The sequence below is a fragment of the Symphodus melops genome, assembly GCF_947650265.1.
Source record: "Symphodus melops genome assembly, chromosome: 2".
In the NCBI taxonomy this organism is placed as follows: Eukaryota; Metazoa; Chordata; class Actinopteri; order Labriformes; family Labridae; genus Symphodus; species Symphodus melops.
The window spans coordinates 9342758-9364078 of NC_136692.1; the positions used below are offsets into that span (position 1 = coordinate 9342758).

The 21321-nt window shown below is 43.0% G+C and overlaps 1 protein-coding gene across 3 annotated transcripts in view; it reads left to right on the forward strand.

Moving 5' to 3' along the window:
* cntln (centlein, centrosomal protein) overlaps positions 1-21321 on the forward strand; it is an 80511-nt gene that overhangs the window by 27290 nt on the left and 31900 nt on the right. For all 3 annotated transcript variants that reach the window (XR_013778679.1, XM_079338359.1, XM_079338358.1), the window contains exons 12-17: positions 392-513; positions 4541-4657; positions 13109-13209; positions 15836-15933; positions 16806-17332; positions 20204-20285. Coding sequence is in view for 2 of the 3 variants with exons in the window: in XM_079338359.1 (XP_079194485.1) it covers positions 392-513; positions 4541-4657; positions 13109-13209; positions 15836-15933; positions 16806-17332; positions 20204-20285 (1047 nt within the window). In the remaining variant the exon portion in view is untranslated. The remainder of the gene's footprint in view (positions 1-391; positions 514-4540; positions 4658-13108; positions 13210-15835; positions 15934-16805; positions 17333-20203; positions 20286-21321) is intronic.

Sequence of the window (21321 nt, forward strand, 5' to 3'; positions counted from 1 at the left end):
CAAACCCAACGCTACTAACACTGTTTGTGCTGGACATCGGTTGAGTGGGTTAGGTCTTTGTGTGTGCGTTCGTTCCTGTGGCCCAGCTGACTCGTCATGTAAATGTCGTCCTGTAATGATGTCTCAGTTGCTCAGTGAGACTGGGCGCAGTTGTCAAGGAGAAATGTGAGGAAAGCAAAGAACCCGAGCCTGCTGGTAACTGTCAGGAAGAGGTGTTTCAGCTGTGGAACCTCTTTAAATATGTAGACGGTGTGAGGCTTGCTTCAACTCCGCTCCTGGACCACTGCTGCGCTGGCCTACATGAATCTATCTCCCTTTGTCATTAAATGTATGTTTCATTTGACATGTACAACTCTTGTAATGGGAGCGATCATGTCCCCGTGTCACCCAGATGAAGGAGAACGAAGAGCTGAGGAGGGCACACGATAAACGTTGTGAACGGCTTCGCCTGATTCAGACCAACTACAAGACAGTCAGAGACCAACTGAAAGGGATGGAGAGATCGGCCGCCCTGTGAGTATTCACACAAAACTCAAAATACACAGGCCTTGTGTTTTAGATCAAAAATTTGTTTTTGTTCGCTTGTACCTGTTACACCAGCTCGTCTCATCGACATTCTGAAATGTCTTTTTTTCAAGAGACACCTGGGTACATCAGTGGCAATAAAAGATAATGAACAAAAACATCGAAGTCACTGACATCACAACACGAAGGAGATGCAAGGCCAATACACACAACAACGTCATACAAACACATTAAAAGTCAAGCCAAGTGTCCAATGCATGCATATTAACATGGATGTTTTATATATACAGTATCAATTCACAATCCTGATAAATCTTTGTTTTGATATTTCAAGCAATACATTCTAAGCATTCACTGGTTCCAGCAGCTTAAATCGCTCTGAAGACATCGCATTTGGCTGAAAGTCATTTTTATTCACATTTTTCACAACTTTCTGGGATTTAGAGTCCGACTCATCTTTCTTGGCCAGGTATGTTTAACACACAAGGAGTTTAACTTCGGTAGACTGTGCTCTCTCTGTACAATGTCATTTCTAGACGTATAGTTGAATATGAGAATAATTATCATGGGCTGCCTTAACGTCCTGTTTTGGCCAGCAGCAGTCAATAATTTAAAGTACACAGTTCTGCCTTCCTTGTGTTAAAGAAAAACTCTATTCTATGCTATAACCCCCTGAAAGCTCTCAAAAATAGTCCTAGGGCGTCATTGCTCTCCACATGTTGTCTGACAAGACCTGAGCGCTGGATTTAAGAGAGCGGGAGAAATTCCATCGTTTGCCTCGTAAAAGCTCCGAGGTTTTAAGCCCAGTCAATTTGGGCCGTTTTGTGCCAAGTGTGTGCGCTTCTGCGTCTGCTCTCCCTCAGCATTCATTAGGATGTGAGAGCCAGAGGCTGGAGGTGTCTGCTCCTGGGGGGGGGATGCTAGGTGTTAGAAAAGGCCTGTGGAAGGATGTGGAGAGAGGAGCAGAAGGAGGATGTTGAGGGCCATTTCCTGCTTCGACCTGTTATCTTCAGCAGAAACCACGGGATCTTTCACACAAAGCAGAGAACGTGCCGGAAAAATGTCATCAATACAGAAGTCTTGTTCTCTCAATTGTCTCCAAGATTCTATTCCTACCTTCTTTTTTTTATTTTTTTTTCCCCCTCTCCTCCAACAACGTCATTGAATCCTTTGTGAAGTGTAACTAAAGGCCCATATGTTTGGTGGCGACGCAGGAGCAAAGTGTTGACCCCCTCAGCTGTTTTCTCTCCGGGTTAATTAAAGAAAACAGAATTGCAATGTGAGCCCGTGTGAAAGTGGAGCGAGAGAGAGAGCGTGTTCAGCGCTCGGCTCGACTCGGCTCATGTCAGCTCAGCGCGGCTCAACAGCATGTGTCTGAGACAGTGGGAACAAAGACAGAGAGATGTAGGGAGAGAAGACTCTCAGAGTCAACACCAGTCAAGCTGCTGTTAGACATTTTAGCAGGTTATCAAAGGAAGCTTCTGTCTGGTAAAAGAGTGCACTTTTGTCAGACTGAAAATTGGTTTCATCAGAAACAAATGGTAATGAGATAAACAGGGCTATTATAACGTGTGAAGAGCTAAGGCGAACTCCAAATTCATAACCAGTATGTCGCACCGTCCAGTGTCAGAGTTTTTGAATTTCATGACTGATTTCACATCAAGTTGATGCAATAGGCAGCTTTGCCCTTTTCAGTCAGAGCCCTCCATGGCACCAGCCAGTCACTCAACGTTATGATCCTGGCATTCATTTGGCATTAAGCCCCATCCTCAAATAGCTCTTAAACCCACTGGGGTAATGCCAGCCTGAACGAGAGACAATGGAAAATGACTTAAATACTCCCATTAGTGCTGGGAAATCAGGGCCCTAACAAGTCAGTAGGGATCGGCGTGGAGTCTCATTGCATTTGGAGCTTGTTAGGGATTTCTCAGTAGCTTCCATGCTGTGTTGTTGCCTTTTTGGAAAGATGCGGGGGGGTCCCCCTTTTTTTTTTTTTTTTTTTTTTAATTCCCTTTTTTTTGTGCAAGTCCCAAAGATGAGCCTGTGATGTGTCTCACTCCATACCTGCTCTTAACGTGCGTGTGTTTAAAAAGACTTCCGTTTATATAGACACAGTATGTATGCAGAATGAGCCAAAGAAAGTGTGTTGGTGATAGAAACTGTATTTCAGATTTTCATCATTCACGTCTTTATCCCTCCTCGGCAGAATACAGCTCGGGGTTGGACTGCTGGTTGCTGTACGGTGTGCTGCTAAGTGACGTCACCCATGTGTGAAATAACCAGCCATACACACAGCACAGCCTCATTGGCATGCCGGTGGTGCATAATTGGTCAGTCCCATGGAAACCACCCTGCCATTCACCATTACTACCATATTTTCCCAAAATGGCATGAAGGAGAGGGGGAAAAAAGCCAACTTCTTATTTATATTAGAGAAGGGAAAAAGTTTTTTAATCAGACGGGGGATGATGGGGGTGAGCAAATAAAATTAAAGGTTATTAAAGCATCCGTACTCTGATCAAAGTTGCGCCCATAAACAGATTCCCCCTGAATCAGAGCAATTAGCCGCAGCGGCATGGAAAAGTTCTCTCTATTTCCTCCTGCTTAATAATGGAAACTAGGATACCATCAGGGAGGAAGTACTGAGGCCTGGATAAGATAGCTCTCTCATGGCTCCAATGTTCAACAGCTTTTAGGCCCACTGTAAACAAATTAAAATGTATAAAGCTTTACCGTGACTTAATAAAGCTTCATGCACCTTTCATAAAAGTGGAATTGATACACTACAAACCTAAAAATCACACAGAGAAAATTAAAACAGAGCTGTGGGTAAAATAGGAGGTTATATTACTGCTCCGGGAAGATTTAGGGCAGTTTATGCTAAATTCAATGTGTTGGGTGAAATAGAGTGAGAAAAAGTGTATCAATCTCTGTGACCATACAGTGAGATTACATGTTAAGTAGCTTTGCACTCTGGGAAACTAACCCAAGCCAACAGAAAGCACATGAATATAAACACACGCACACACACACACATACGCGACTCAGAAGTTCAAGTGCTCTAAATTGCACACGGGGGCATTAGCAGTATTAAATGAAAACATTTGCCGTTCCTCAGTAGCCTCAACTCCCAGGCACCAGGGTTTAACTAGTATTAGCGTAGCGCGGCTGTGTCTACAGAGCCAATAATGACTGCAGGAAAAAGAGACCCGCTGCAATCGCAGTGACCCTCGCCGTCCATTTCCACACCTTTTGCCTCATTGATTGTCTGGATGTGAGACACCGTGTTGGGCGCGTCTGTGTGTGACAATTCGCTCCTCATCTGCTGAATTTGCAACCTCTCTGTAAAAGCCGTTTTAGTTTTCAAATGAAAGGCTAATTGGAATTGAATGTGTTGGGCCAAGACTGATTGATGAGTTCGGTGCGTAGGGATGCATTTGGGGCAGTAGGAGCAGTGTGTGTGTGTGTGTGTGTGTGTGTGTGTGTGTGTCAGTAAGAGGGGAAGTTCAATGGAAGGGGCTGCTACTGAGCACAAATTGTCATTAAGTATTCATAAGTGAGGTGTAGTCATTTGAATGACCTCGTTTGCGAGTGTGTTTTTGCCATTATTTACATTTGCATGGCACACAGGGAATGGTCCAGCGCCCTGCCACACGGGCAGCGCCCTGGGCTCCAACAAACATGCGTGTGTGTGTACATGAGTCGCCACTGAAATGTCAAAGTCAAGGCTGCTCATTTGAATACTGCTAAAGATGGCTGAATAACAAAAACAGAATGAGACTAAGGGGCCTTGTTACCCCATGTGTGTTGGCCAGAGGCAGCACAATAATGTACAGTAGCAACCATTTCCCCTTGTTAGCACGTTTACTCTCCGTGTGTGTGTGTGTGTGTGTGTGTGTGTGTGTGTGTGTGTGTGTGTGTGTGTGTGTCATAAATTACGTGTTCATTTTGTACCTATGCCTTTGCTTGCCTCTACATTTCGACTTCTGTCTTGGTGTTTGTTGTGTGTGTTCAGGCCAGGTGGAAGGATGCAGCGTGCAGAACCGTGGCAGCTCAGACAAGAGAACAGTGATTCAGTGTGGAACGAGCTCGCCTACTTGAAAAACCTCACCAGGAAACTCACCATGGAGAAGTAAGTCACCTGCATTCTACACGTGCGTTTTCTTTCAAAACGTCCTCCCCTCTCTCTCTCTCTAACCCCTGTACACACAAACCAAAATGCACTCCCGCTGTCCCCCTCCTGTTTGTGGATGTTGCAAAAATATGGAGTGCCCTTCCCGGCTTCACAGCATTCACCTAACCCTCCACATCATTACCAACCAGCAGGGGCCAAAGCAGGATCATTAGAGTCTGTGCTCATTTGCAAAATTGGCTGCCCCACAATTTGCACATAAAAGTGCAGGAAGTAAAATAACATTATCTCAATCTCTGGCTGTGTCTTTGTAAAGTTATGACATGTAATGAAATATCATCACCAAACTGCTGTCCCTGTGCTGCTGTGTGTCAGTGAGAGACTTCATGTGCTTTTAGGTTCATACGGTGTGTTAGTGTTTCTCGTGCTGAGGTTGACCTGTAGCCTTTTCACATAAGGACACAACTTTGAGGTGAGCTGATCACAAACAGCCACATTGTCAGTGTTGCAAACATTACACAAGAGCAGTCCTGAAAAGTGTCTAAAAGACATTTCTAAAGTCCATTTTCAGGAGTGGATGTGTGAGAGTTATTTGACTTTCTGATCTTTCATTAAATGTCTTTCACTTGTACTTCTCCTGCTGTTTCCCGCTTCCTTCTTGAAGTTGTCTTCGTCTTTTAGTCTGTCTCAGGCCTTAGAATAGCCATTGTCTTGTTTGATCTAAAGAACCCCCTGTAACCTTACCAGTACCACTGACCCTTTATGATGCTCCACAAAGCTTGGCCTCAAGCCGCAGACTTCCTTCCCTCCATCTCCCCCAGCGTTCACCTCTCCTAACCTCTTCCCTCCTCTATCATCTGCCTCTGTACCTTCTCCTTCCCCTCTTCCTGCTTGTCTTTCCAGTTGCCTCCCTGCGGCCCCTCTGTGATGCTGCAGCAGGCTGAGGCCAGAATTCTGGTACTTGCCCTCCCCCTCCCCCACCACCACCACCACCCTCCCACCCTCTCTACCATTTTCCCCTCTGCTCACCCTCCTGCCCTGTCCTCCTAATCCCAGCTGAGCTCATTATGATATAGCCTGGCTGCCTCTCTCCAAGCCTGAGCTGTCCGAGCTAATTACAGGCTAGCAGCCCCGGTGCCGCCAATGCTGCCTGTTAAGGGATGTCCATCCGCCTGCCTGCCTGGCCACGACTGCAGCCGAGCAAAGTGGAGCGTTGGACGGTCGGGGGTCAGGCAGGCTAGAGCAAACACGTAGGGTCCTTGGGACTGACCTGCGATGGGAACCACAAGGGACGGCTATCAGCCGGCCTCTTTCCTAGCTTTGTAGCTTTCACGTCCTCCAGGGTTGGTCTTGATCCCCTTCATGTGCCCCCGACCAGCTCCACCTCATCTCCCCCCCCCCCCCCCTCCCCCCAGGGCCCCCTCCTCACCCGGGGTGCCTGGCACAAAGTTAACTTAAACTTGTGCTTTAGAAAAAAGAAGGAAAAAAAAGTCTGGCAGAATTCTCTTCCAGGTTATGAATCTGTACACATGCACAGAGAAGTGTGTTAAACTAAGTGAAAGCATGCTTCAGATTTCTCTCACAGTCTTCGTCCATTTCTGTTACAGGAAGTAGCAGAAGTTAACGTGTAGATGAAGTCAGCTTAACCAACCTTTTCTTTTGAGAGGTACCAAGAGAAGGAGAAAAGTGTGTGCATCATAATCCAACACCATCAATAGTTTGTGAAAGCCTGGCTGCCGGGAGACTCTGCAGCCTGTTGTTCCTTTGACCGTATTATAATGATTGTTTTTGTGAAGGTTGTGTGAGATAAGTGTTAGCAATGATACACTAATGGCTCATTAACTCCTGGTAGCAGAAGAATTTAGGGCCAAATAAAGACCCCTTATCAGGCTGTAAACACCTAGTGGTGGGCTTCTGTTGAAACTCTTCATCTGTCTCTCATTCCATCCTCCTCATTGTCATGTGTTTGTGCACAGATGCTCCCTCTCACCTCCTCCAAAAACAGCTCTTGTAAAAGAGCTGTCTTGAGGCCCAAAGGACAGTTTCCCAGAATGAATATTGCTGGGATAACGCCTGCACAGTGGGTCCCCACAGTGTTAAGAGAAGGTTATGAGGGCCCCCCCTCTAATGTTTGAACTACAACAACAGGATGAGCCTGAAGGTGAAACTGGTCCGTTTGCAGTACTGTGAGCAGATTTATGAACGATGCAGCCACTCGTGTTTTCTTTGATAACTTTTATGAATCGATGATAGAACCCACAGCAGAAACCTTAAAGACGATCACGTCATGTGACACATTACTGAAGGTCCCTCTCGCCTCAGTGTGTCTGTGAACATTGTTAGGATGTTTGTTATATTTATGATTTCATCTTAAAAAGATGCACTTCAGAGCCCAAAGTTTGTGGACTATTAGAGTTGCAACCATTAGAGTCATTTTGAAAACCTCATCAGTGACGTTGTTAGGTTGTTAATGTAGTGACTAGTGAGTCCTCAGGACCAACAGGTGGTGATTTGAGTCACAGGGAATTCAAATAGGTACCCAATGCAAATCCAGTTCCTTGAGAAACTTTTTTTTTTTTTTAAATAATTAGTATAATTGAAGATAGGAAAATTATGAAATGAATTATTATTCTTGAAAAAAATAAACGTGCCCTCACTGCCCTGTTCAGCATTAAATTCAGTAGGCGTGGCTCGTGCGTCCATGTACTGAGGCTGTATCCTCAAGGCGTGTTTCCCAGGCTTCATGTCAGTCCTGTGGCTCCTTTCCAACACGAGTCCCCTCTCACTCGGTCAGGGTTTAGTCTGGTTTAGTTTGGTGTTCCAGAGTTTAGATGTCCTTTAATTTCTCGTTCTTCTCGAGTGTGCTTCGCAGTTGTTTTCTGTCTTATTTGGTATTCTAGTGTTGCTTGTTTCCCTTGTGTGTTAATGTTAGTGTTGATACTTTCCGTGTTTAGTCTTTAGTGCTTCCTGTTTTATTTTGTCATTCCTTCTCCTTGCTGTCTCTCAGTGTTCTAGCGTTTTCTTTCATTCTCGAGTTCTCTGTGTCGTGTGTAGGTGTTGTAAGTCGTGAGTGTCTTGTGGCTAGCTTTTGTTATATTTAGGAGAAGGTTTTTGTTTTGAATTTTTGCCTCGAGCAGTTTTTGTTAAAATAATTCTGGTTTGAGTTTCTGCAATAGTGTCCCCCTCCTTTGTTTTTTTTGTTTTTCTACAACCGTGACACACACTCCTATTGATTTTCGACTCTCTCCTGTCTCTCAAAAAAGGTCATAAAAACCCCCGAAATATATTATTAAAAAAAAGCTTTAATTCAGTACGACGTTATAATAGTAAAACAAGCTAAGTAGTTAATTTATAAGGTTAAATGTGTTATGTTGTGATTTTAGCCGGAAATTCACAGATTCACAGAAAAAAAAAAGAGCTTACAAGAGCTGGCAGCAGAACAAAATCAGATCTTGTTTTAACACGAATTAGTGGTTGTCAGTGTGACTCATGGACAGTAGGTTTACGGTGCTCTTTAGATATTAATCTGTCAGAGTCTTGTTCCTAAGAACGTCGATGCTTCATCATTAAACCACAGGGGTTAATGTTGAGAGGCTTTTAAGTTTTCAGCACATTTTGTTTCTGTCAGAGTTTAAGAAATGGAAGCAGAAATGTGTTCCTGTTATTGTACAAGAGTGTCTGCCAGGTTGGTCACTGATGTTGGGCTATAGGACCAGCCACTTGTTAGAAATCATCTCAAAGAGAATCCTTGTGGTTAGTGTGAGGACTTTGTCTAAGTCTTCTACGTAATCAAAAAACAAAACTGACTTTATTGACATTTTGTGTTTCCACTCTTGATAATCATGCTACACACACACATAGGCTGAAGTAAACGCATGCACAAACAGGGTTCCATCCGGGACTTGAACCAGCGACCCTCCAGTTCCCTGCCCAAGCTACTGCCACCCGTCAGTTCAACTCAGCTCATGTTGAATTATCTGAAATATCAATGCATGATGAGGCATCTCTTGATTGATAAAAATTCCGGGGCCAAAAGAAAAATTCAGGTTATTATTTCTCCTGCCCTCCAATAAACGTCCAAGTCGTCAGCGTTTATGGAATCATGTAGTGACCTTGGTCCTTCAAATCCAGAACCATCTATTCAATCACGCAGCAGAGATGATCACTCCAGAAAACATATGGCCTCTTGAATCAGAAGGTTTTTATACTCGATTACTTGACTGTGGAAAACGCATATCGTGAAGAACTGAAGAAGTCACGCAGCTTTTTCTGCAGAAACAGATCATGACAGGAGCTCAGTGTTTGCACTTCACAGCTTTGGTATATCGTCAAGAAAATTATTAATGTGAAATCTAAAGAAAAATCTTCCACACACATTAACAACTGATATGTTACTATTAATTACGGTAATCTATTACAAATTCTCTAAAGACTTGAATTCATGGCAGTCATCCAATGATCTCAGCTTTTCTTAATAATGAAACTGCATAGTTGCTTTTTTTTATTTAGTCTGTAAACAATCCAACAACAACAGCAGCCTTTTCATTCTCTAATAATTTTAATAATGACACATTCCTCAACACCTAAACACTTTGTCTGTCAGATAACAGAGTGCTTTAAATGCAATTCACACAAAGCTTGATTTTTGCTTGAGATTTCTGTCCGGCGGTTTTAGACGTGAGCAGGACGGGCCTGAAAATTTGCAGCAGGATAAATCTATCTGTCTCATTATGCATGTGTCTGCAGCACTCTATGTCTGTGCTTGTTAATTGTTGTTAAAGGTCTGTTGGTAAAAAAGAGGCAGGGATTATTTAGGCTTCATAAACAGAATAAACACACGCCGTGCGCCCTCAGACTAAAGACGCTATACTCAGACGACATCAAAGCATAAATTAGGCAGCGATTACTGGGGGAAAAAGCCTTTGAGATCATTTGCACTTGAGCAGCAGTGAAAGCTCCTCTACAGAGAGTGACCATTATGGACGTGATCCTCCCAAGTAAGCGACGTTGACTCTAATTAAGTTTAATAAAGTTTACCCTGATGTTCCCCATATTCCTCTATTTCTGTTTGTTTCATCTTGATTTGCCAAAAGGTATTAGAAGTAATGAGAGTCTTTTGCCCCCCGGACCAGGACTTAGTTGGAGGAGGGACATATTTGCTCACACACACACAAACATCATGTTTTATTCATGTTTTTAAATCAGACAACTAGGATCTTTCCTTCATTAATTATTTGGAAAATTAATTATTTTGTAAAAAAAAAAAAAAATGTTTCTGGTCTGCACTTAGTTATGATGCAAGCTTCACTGTGTGATCAAGTCTTAGCTACCAACATGAGCGTAATAATAAACACTTACAGTACCTCAACAATGAATACAAACAGTAGAGAATGTAGATTTCTTTTTCCTCTTAAATTCAAATACAATCGACTGCAGAATAAGTCATTACTTTTAAAAAAAAACCGGTTTGTTTCTCTCTCCTGTGTAATGACAATGATGTTATATTTTCATATTAGAATACCTAGCAGCATCAAGCCTCTAAAGCAGGGAATATTGTGGACATCCTGGGTTGTTTCTATTAGTAGTTTTAATTTGAATCTTCATATACTTCTCACGTCATCGGCCTGTGGCGGAAGAAACCTAAATCTTAAAGTCTCACCGCTGCTGCCTCTGTTGCTGCATTGCCTGCAGCTAAAATACAGTACTGAGCCATGTAAACTCCACCAGTCACCATCTCTGCTGACAGCGGTGGCTCATCCACCCAAACTCCCACTATGAATGAACAACCCTCTAGCCTGAGTTTAACCATAAGGGAATCCCATCTCACACCCCCCAAAAACAAGATTCTCTCCCCAGTGATAAATATGCCAGAGGTGTTTTTGCTTTCTCACCCTATTCTCCGCACTTCCTGTGTATTTTTATGTGTCGAGGAAAGAAACCAAGAGGAAGCCGGTTCGTGAAAACACAATGGCCGCAGATGATGTTGTGTTGTACACCCTTGTGGATGGAGTCTGGCAGCTTACGCTCTAAGCTGTTCTAGGTGCAACACAGGTAGAGAAGAGATCAAATGACATGGAGTGGATTGCTCAGGGCTGAAGTTGTAGCACTGCACGAGAGAGAAAATGTTTTCAAAAATGGGGCCAAAAGAGCGACGTGAGACACAGACTTCCACTGCAGACCACATCATTACCAAACATAACACCTGTCTGTTGCCTTTAGTGTGCTTTTCTGCCAAGAAACTTGGTTTGCTTTTATGCCTTCTGAGTGTTATTCTACCTCAGGTGAGGCGGCAAGTTGAGAGGGAATTGAAAATTGTCCAGCTAGCTTTATTTGATTTATCATCCAGATTGGGGAAAAAAAAAAAAAAAAGACTTGAAATACTCTATAGTAGGTATGGCTTTATAAAACCTTTTCTCCACTGAGATGGCTTAGATGTTAGAGAAAAAAAAAACATGGTTTCATTTCCAATAAAATGCAAGTAACTCAAGGTAGTCTAATGCAGAGAAAATGTTTGTTTTTTTTCTCTCAGGTGAAGGCGGCTGTAATGTGATGCAGATCTGAAGCATATCTCTTGAAGGTTGGGAGTTAGACCAATGCTAACAGAGCCTTAAAGTGTTGCCTTAACACACGCTTCAATTCTCAACAATATTTCCATCATCAAATCCTCAATGGGCTTCAATATTAAGCATCTGTTTTTTCAGACGGTGTACTCTGTGAGGAGTGAGACTGTAAGGGAAACGCGCAAACGTCATTCAAAACACTCTTTAGTGGAGTGGGATCAGATTTATTGGCCATGTATGCTTACACACAAACACACAAGGAATGTGTAGGTAGGTAGATCAGAGTGTGAGTGTTCGGACGGTGTGATGTGAGATCAGAGTCTATGATAGAATTTGCCGCTTGTTAAGAGTCGAAGGCTGTAAAAGCTCTGGTTGTATTAAATGGTATTCTTCAACAAAAATTCTCAGTCATTAAAAAATCTGTTCATTCCTTCTTAATGTGCCACACCCTTTAATGTGTACTGTTGGATGTTGTGTTTATTTAAAGTTACATTTGTTTATAACAACGTTAAATAGTTAAAAGTCATGTTTTCCTTCACAAATGACTCCCGTCATTATCAGCGAATTATTATTGGGAATACTGAGAAGAGGTCGGCACTTTTGAAAATAATCGTTACAGTCACATTCTTCTAATTCTTGATCTATTAAAGTCTATGAGTGTGACTGAAAAAGAATGCCATCTCCAGAATATTATGATGTGGAACTTGAGACCCCTGGCCGCTGAGCTCCATCTGCAATCTAATCTCTTTGGCATCCAAGAAAATATGCTTATCCGTCAACAAAATGGAGTGTTTTGCATATGAACTTTGGTGCAGCGTCAATACCATCAGCATCCGAAAAGGCATAAAAGAGAAACATGAGATGGAACAGGCTCCTTCCACACACTGCACATTGCAGCTCATTTGTCCCATTAACAGCCTGGACACATAAGGCAGCACTGGTGCCTCATCGACGCAGGTTCATTTATGGAGGAAAATCTATAGAGGAGCGACACATATCCATCTGCTTCCTCACCCCCCTCAGGGAGAGTCATTTGTGTACTTATTTAAGCTGTGGTCAGCCATTAGCCCAGGCCTCTATTGGACTGTGTGGTTCAAAAAGCTAATTACTTTCCTTCCCTGTGCAGTGGCAATAACTTTGCCCCAAATCATTTTCTCGGCAAATGTGTGAAAGACAAACCTCTTGGTTGATCGAGCAAAATTAGATTGGTTCAAACAAGTGCTTAGTTTGAGTTAATTGTCATTATTTTCATCATATTTCACTACAGCTTTTAAGTGACCTGTTACTCCTAAAATTCTACAGTGTCTCACTCATGCTGCACTCACTGCATGCCTTAAGAAGTCAGTGAGAAAAAAAAAAGAAGACCTACTGTTGTAATGAGGTTAACCGAGTGAAGAATGCCACTACAGCAGCAGGAGCTTGTTTCCAGTGTTTCTCTCTGACTCTGTGGAGCAGAGGGGAGGGAAATTAGGTGTGTGTTTCAGGTGTGGCTGTCTCAGTGGGCTTGTGCGTATCCTCGGTAGACTTCAGTTGGGGTCCTAATAATAACTTGAAAGTGCAAAGTCTCGAGCATGGCTCCACATAATTAGCCTTTAGCAGGAATCAAGCTAATTGCAGCGAGGTAATTGTGCACCCTTTCCACTCTGTTTGTCTGTTCCCCACACACAGAAGCACACTGTACTCCCTTACCTTGGCGTTTCATGTTGCTTGTCACTTTGATTTCCAGATGAATTAAAAAAGCAATTTAATTAGCGGATCGAGTTCGTTTGTGAGGAGAAAGTCAGTGCGTCAGTGAAAAGCAGTTAAAGATAAAGATAGATACTTTGATAAGAAAAGATCGTCAATAGATCTCACTGGAGATCAGAGTTGATTATGTGTTATGTTTCTGCAGAGCTGGCCTGGAGGAGGAGCTGGACATGCTACAAGTCCAGGCTGCTATGGATCGAGCCACAGTGAAGGAGCTCCACCTGTGTCTTGCTGAGGAACACCAAGGTCATCATTTCTTATGTCTTTTTTTGGGAGGGGTGGGCTTCAGAATAACCTCCTGAAAACGAGTCTTAGAAATCCCTTTTTGTTGTTTTGTTGTTGTTGTCTTGTTTATATGTATATTTTTCTTATTTTGTTTCTATTTGGTCTCTGGGGAAAACTAATTGAAATCTGCTCCGTTTTTCTGACATTGAAATGACTGTGTGGCTCTTTTTTCTCATTCACAATAAGTTGCCATGGGCATTTAGTCCAAAGACCAAAAGAGAGAGAGAGAGCACTGTAAGTATTATGTGGTGGGAAAGTACACATGTTCAACATGACGGCACCTTCAAGAGATCCTCCTACCTCAAGGCCATGTGTATTGAGTGAGCAGAACTAATAAGACAACTCAATTAAGACTTGATCAACTCCTTGCAAATTGATTGGGAGATCAAGCAGTGCTCATCCTGTCTTCATTTATCATTCCAAATGTTAAAATGCACATCCCTTTTAATCCAATCTGCAGCTTTTTATTAGGCGTTTTCCACAGCAAGCGCTGGTCTTAATTAACCAGTTCAATAACAAATCTGTCCTGCATCACTTTCATTTTCTTCACAACCAATGATGGCGTCTCTCACAGATGCAAGGATGTGATTTAAAGGCTGCCACTAATTACAAAGGTGGATCCTCTCTTATTGGCAGTCCAGTCAGGAGCACCAGGAGGGACTCTCCTTTGAAGGACGTATGTTTTGAAAGACAAATGACTCAATATAAATGTTACACAAACGTATCGTTCGTTTACTATCACCATGATCGTTTTCAGCATCGTAGATATTTCTCCAATTACCAGGTGAGAAGTAATTTAATTTTATAATCTTACACAAGGTTGAATGTCTATCTTTATAACAATTTGCTAACTGTAGAGATCGGTCTTCTCTGTGATTAATGTTATTCATCATTAATCTTTCAGTCTCAGTCTCTCTGTAAAGAAATGCTTTGTGTGTGTGTGTGAAAGGATGATGCTATATAGGACTGCTATATGTATAAGAAGGACATTAACGGGTATTATCTTTCACAAAGTATCATGGGCTCATCATCAATTTAAATTCTAGTTTAGGTTCATGGGTGTCAGACTAAATAAATTCTTTAGGGAGACCTTACTTATCCCCCTGTGTGTCACTTATGTAAAACAGAATTTTAAATGAATTGAGTCTGATGGGAAGCGTCCTAAATATTACGTAGAAGAAGTATGTGATACAAAAACTATTCAAGGAATGGCTACACTCGTTGCTCCTGGAGAACTTCTGTGACCCGATCAAAGGGATGGAGGGCTCGAGCGCTCACGCCACCATCACACTAACGAAAGGCAGCAGATGAAAGGAACAAGGCCTTTGTGCTGCAGCCCATGAGGAGACGTGGGAGGGACGTTAATATATGCTGCAGTGCCAGGACCTCCTCCAACAGTGGGTGACTAGGGAGCCACCACGTCTTCCTATCAAGGTAGTGCTGAGGTGCCAACTCCCAAGCCACCAGCACTGGAGCCGGTTAATTGTCTCCCAACCTGGTTATGTATCCAGCGAACCCAGCAGCCCTCCTATCCTATTTGGTGCTCTGTCTGATTGAATGTGACATGCTGGGAAGACAAAAGAGTAGGCTAATTCAAAGTAACAAACTTCCCTGGGCAAAGCGTCAAATGCAAAGCAAGGGAGCAGCAGCTCCTCACAACATAACTCTCTCTCTCTCTCTCTCCTTCTACGGCCCCCTTTTTTGTCCAACTCAGTCTCCAAAAGATCAACTGACCTGTAAAGTCAAGGTCCTGAATATTTCATGTTTTTCAGTCTCATTGTAAAAATTATTTTGGTCGTCCTGTCTTGAATGTTTAACAGGGGAGAGTGAGAGGCAGAAAGTTTGATATAGTTTTGTTCTTGCCCTTTACATGTTCTTCAGCAGAGAAGCTATGGAAACTCCTGCAGGTTTTTGCTGTGTGTCAAACAGTGACACTGAGCCTTGTTGGACTGTGTATGCACACATGAATATGAGTGTGTCAAATCCCCAAGCCTGTTGACTATGAGTGTATGCATGCTGTTGTTATGATAAAGCCTAAATCATGTGTTTACCAAGGCCACTATTGAAGTTCTCAGAATAAAGCAGCATGTTAGTCTGCAGAGATTAGATGTCCGTTGGGGAAACACAGTGGACTACAAAGCAGTGCAGCCTGGGGCTGTCTATTCACGAGGGATTTAAGCACTTCTCTTCGTTTGTTTAAGATCCCCAGAGAGAGGTTGTGCATAGCATGTATCAGTGTGTGCTTTTGAACAGTGTTTTCCTATTTCCATGCGGACTACTAAATAAAACACCTTTCTGATAATCGGTTGGAAAAAAGAGGCTATTTGATAAAAATGTAAGAGAACAGTCACTGATGGTTTTTTTTTTAGCTGAGAAAAAATCTCCAAAAGTCTCTTTGGAAACAGTCGAAGTGATTCTGTGTTCTTTTAAGTTTGATTGACAAAAAAAAAGAAACTGGACCTCCAGAAGGAAATTAGACCTTAGTGATGCTAATTGATTTAATGTACCCTCTTCATTATCGTTTCATTGATTGCCGCCTGAGTTTGACACCTCGTGTCACAATAATCAGCTTTGTTCCCTTTTGCAGAATTGCTTTCAAAAGTGGTGGAGCAGCGCCAGGTCAGAAGCAGCACTCCGAAAAAGCTTTCTGTTTCTTCAGAGCGATTGGAACAGTCATTTAAAAAGGTACAGCACTATGCCATCACTAAGTGGTCTTTGTCACTGCCGATGAAAGGAAGTCGACAGAGTCGTATGGGAGCACAATACCTCTCAGAAAATATGAAGAATTGTGAAAAAGTCCTCCGACTGCGGAGACTTGGTCGTGTAGTCATTTCCGGGTTAGGTGTCACTACGTCATAGTTATCTGCAAGCACGCACCAAAAATAGTCAATCTAGCATTGAAGTGTAGAACAACTAAAAGTAAAACATTTAGCATCATTGGTTTTGGTAAGATATATGTTTGTGTGTTTAAAGAAAACAACAACATTTGCATGTGTTTGTGCTGTCAGAGCAGTGTATCATCAAGAGTGAGGATAGCCGTCTAATTTAGTTTGAAGGGTACCAGGCATCACCAGCGGGCAGAGTGAGAAGCAAATAAAAGGGAGCGATTGCCTGGAGGCAAGAACCCAGCAGGCATCCACTGTTCTCCTAAACAGTCTCAACCACAGATCTGAAAAATAGACTAAGTGCTGCTGGTTGCTGCCTAGTTAGGGGTGATCAGGGTAAGAGGGCGTCCCGTCAAATGTTCATAGACCTGCCGGGCTGGGTGGGGGTGGTGCTGCTCCCCTCGCTGGCTCAGACATACACAGCATTTACATACTGGCACAAAAAGCTTTGAGAAAATGTCAAGACTCAAACAGGTCAAATGAAGAGCGGGTACTCCTCATAGAAATGTTCACTAAGGGCACACTACAGAAAACAAAAACAGCATGGCATAATGTTACTTTTTACGAGTATTGCTTTAAAAGCATTTTCAGAAGTTAAAAAAAACACACAATAAGCAATTTGAAAAAAAAAAGTGTTGCATCTCTGATACTCCTTATCTCTGACTCCTTCAGATTGAACAACTGGAGGAAAGGATGGCGTCTCTGAAGGAAGAAACAGACAGGCTGAGGGAAGAGAACGAGCAGCTACTTGAGGCTAAGGAAGACTTGGCCCACGACTGCCGCAGACTCAGAGCCTCACTGGACCATGTGCGAGCCCAGGAAGCTGTCCGTGAAGAGGCAGCCCAGGCCCAGGCTCTTGCTCAGGGAGAGCGGCATCGCAGTGAGATCACGGCCCTGGAAGCCCGTCTGGCTGCATCTCACAAAGAGGCTACCAAGCTTCAGCATCAGTTGCTGAAGTTGAGACAGGAGTTAGGGATCCTCAGAGCAGCCAGGGACTTCTATAGGAACCGTGCAGCAGGACCAACACGGGCAGGTGGGATCGTCGGCAACATTAGCAACAAGGTCAAATTCAAAACAAGGCCCAGAGGTCCACTCCAGCAGCGCAGCCACCGTACACTCAGCCCCAATCAAGCCATCATCCGGCAAGGCCGCAGCCCCAGTCCCGCTAAGGACGAGTGGGAGGACATGAGCATCGATAGGTAATGATACACACACACACACACACGCACGCACGCACGCACGCAGAGGTTCTAATTCTCACAGCCTCCCACCTCATTATTTCTTGGTAGTTTGAGTGGAGAGAGTGGGCTTGTTGGATCGTGGGGGGGCCCCTGCAGCATCGAGGGGACAACGTGCATATGCAAAGCGTAAGCAAATGGGTGATTGAATTTCATCGTCTGTCTAGTTGGTATTCAGGAGCCAAAAGAAGAATGCGAGCAAGAATGATAGAGAGAAGAAGAGAGGAGGGGGGGGGAGTACTGTCAGATCCTTTGAAATATCCTGGGACGCCTTGCTTGGAGCTTATTGACTGAAATTTGCATGCAAAATTAGCCACCTCTCTGCACAAAGTTGAACGGATGCCAGGAAAGCCCAGGGATAAGGGGGCCGCCGAAGCCTTGATACCTTCCAGTGATACCATTTTCATGCACTAGTCACGCTACCCTGAAATTGACAGTTTGGCAGTTTGATTTAATTTACTGGTCCTTTTGCATATTCACTCACCCCCCCTTGACAGCGCTAAGGATCCCCCTGCAAGTACCAAGCGCCTCTTACCCACCTACCTACTCCACCCGCACACACTAGAAGCCAACCCGACCCTGTGAGGAGTCATGTTGTTTATCAAGTGGCCTATCATATCGCGTATGCGCGGTACTCGTATTTCCTCCGACCACCCCAGACTCCATCACAACACACAAAAACACGAGCACACATCCTCTCCTCTCCTCTCCTCTCATCGCCTTAATTTAGTTGGATAAATTTTGAATGACCCTACTCGGCTCTGTACCAGATGTCTACAAGCTGTTTAACACCCTCTAAATTAAGAACCATCGACAGTAATTATTTCATGTATGTTTTATGCAAAAAAGCCACTGAGCCAACATTTATTGAGTGATGGTTGGAATGATTTGATTTCAAACACTCAGAGCCAGTGCTGATATTTATTTCCCTTCACTTTCTCTCCCCGTACGCCCCTCTGTCTGCTCGGCCCGACTAACCAGCCATCTCTTCAACGACTAATTCATCAGCCTGTAATCCGCCCCATCTCTATCCACATGAGGCCATTTAACAGGGACTGGGTGCAGCTATGCCCTGCTTTCCTAATGCCCTCTCCATGTGGCTAATAAGGAGCAGTCTAATATAGCCTTTACCTGAGAGGAGGATCTAAGTGGATTTGTGAAGTAGGGGTCTAAACTGAGATGTTGTCTTATTTAAGCACCTGTCAACTGATTTGTTCCTGTAAAGCCTCCTGCGTCTTTTATCTAGCAGTGGTCTTCTTCAGCGATACGTCTGGCTGCCGCTTCCAGAAATACAGTATTTCTGCCTAAGGAAGTTTGGTCTAAATAGTGCAAAATAAAGATGTCAGACTTGTTAAGGATACTGACAATTCTATATTTTTTCCTCTTCTTTGTAAGTCTGCCTCTGGCTCTGTCTCTCAAGTTTTGAGCTGCTGCTGGAGGCTGCTGACCACTTTGAGCACATCAGCAGTTTTGTTGGGGAGAAAGACAGCATAAGAGCAGGGCAGCGTGGGTAAAAATATCATTCTGAATCTAATCAGCCTATTCTGAGAGCATGAAATGCTGAGCATTTTTGTGATTTGTGTGGTGTTCTTTATGTTGCTGGCATGATAAAGTCAATCTGTGTGTGTGTGTGTGGGGGGGGGAGTAGAAATCACAGTGGATAGAGTAGTAAATCAAGAGAGAGAGAGAGTGCGGAATGACATGCTGGTGAGACTTTAACCCCAACGACCCGTTTCGAGGACTACAGCCCGTGTACGCGGGGCCTAAACTTAACCGCTTGGCCATCAGCTCCACAAATTGACAAAGGAGACAAGAAGTATTTTTTATTATTTCTTTAGATTTTCTTAATCCAATCCTTAATGTTTCCTCTGAAGTGTAAATTTGTATTTTGACCAAATACCTTAAGCCTGCAATTAACCTAAACACACAAACCCTTTTTTTTCTTCTCTCCAGTTGATAAGATATCGTGATTTATCATTATGTGTGATATTCTTGTCTTGCCCTATATTCAACATTGCAGAATCCTTGTATCATAAGAGGATCGTATCGTGGGCCACATACTGTACAGTACGGCACATTGTATCGTTTCGCGGGTCGCCCTACATGTCGAGCCCCTGTTAACTATCGTACTCTAAAAGTCAGACCTTTTTAACTATCTCACCAGTATGAAGCAGGTTGTTTTTTGATCAAATACTTGTAACCCTGGTCTTAGTGGTGGTGATTAGTGATCCTCGATGAGTCCCTGTGCTCCTGTCCAGACCGGGTTTAACCCTGACGAGCCCCCAGCCCTGTCATGTTCCAGTTAGATCTTTTCTCTGTGGTCTTTACCTCTGCTGCATCTCTCGCAGGCCAAACCTTAATAAACCCGCCAGCGTAAATGTCACTGGCTTCCACCTTCACGTCAAAGGTCACTGTCAATAAACCTGTGTGTGAGTGTGTGAGCGTGTGTGTTTGTGCGTGTCCCAGGAAGCCCTTACCGTGTGTCCATCAGATGCAACTTTGCTTGGATCCGCTCAGCCGTGCCTCTCACACACGTCTGTCACACACAGAGGGCTAATGAAGGCCACAGCTGCTCTCATACATGTTGATGCATTCACCATCAGCAACAGACACTGCAGCTTTTCACTTAATTTATACCCACATTTACACTTCCTGCTCAGAAATTGGATGGGACATTGATTTTCTGTTGGAAGCAGGAGGGGTAGTGAAATGCGTGTTTTTTCTTGATGTCAACTAAATCAACCATAAAAGGTAAATTGGATTTTTTGTCCAGTGCTGGTTCTTTCAGAACCAGGGTGGCTGACTCGTCTGACCACTTCCTTTCCTCTGCAGCGACAGCGGTGACGAGTACTCGGACAGTCTCAACAGTGTGCCCTCCCACTCCAAAGGAAAAAGACCAGACACTATGAGAAAGGTTAGTCTCCTGTCATCCTTCCATCATTCCTGGATTAAAAAAAGTTTAAACTTGTACTTCAGTCTGAAGTCAATGTTGGGGTAGCGTTTATATTCACAGAATTCGTCATCAAGGTAACATTATCGGTCTGAAGAATCTGCTCGTGTAAATGGTACGTTTTCTTTCAGTTGGAGGTCCTCCATCAATGAAATATCTAATACAAAACACTGATTCCAATCTTTGACCATCACTTATTGGAACATGAGCCGTATCAGGAAATCTCACCAGTGGTAGAGTATACAAATGAAACTTCTTCATCTGAATCTATCCAAAATATAGCATTACATTTTTCTTCATGATGTAATGTTCTCCAGAAAAGGTAGAAATTGTGTTCAGATATTAAGGAAGAATCCGTCTCAGTACTCACATTTATTTATTATAACAATACCTGTATGATTATATATATTTATTTACATTTTAGGGCTGTCAAACGATCACATTTTGTTAATTGCGATTAATTGAAAAAAAAAATCCTAAAAATTAACCACAGATCAAAAACTAAATAAAAGCAGCTTAAAGCATTTGGTAAAGTGAAGTGTTTGAAGTCAGGTGGATTTGATTTTTATCTCGTGAACTGAGACGAGTTTTTTTAAAAAGTCCTTTCTCAAGAGGGTCGCCAGATTGCAACAATAATGAACGGTTGTGGAACCTATTTAAGTTAGATTACTTTCAGCACATTTTAATGAAGAATTCAAACTCTGGTCAGACAAATAAGGTCACTCTTTCTCTTTTCTGTAAAGAACTGTTTATTCAGGAAACATTTGAAGAGGGGAAGGTCTTGGCTGTTGTTTTACACTAAGCCTAAGTAACACAGAATTTAGTTGAAATGTCCCTGTTTCCTATTCAAACAATACTTTAATGACTGATGTAGTAAATGTCTGCAGATACATCTGTCTGCATAGGGATTGTAACGATGTGTTTACTAACAAGTGCTCTTGTAACTCTTTTTGCATGATTTGGAACATGCCATAAAATACTATCTTAAAACCCGTTCTTG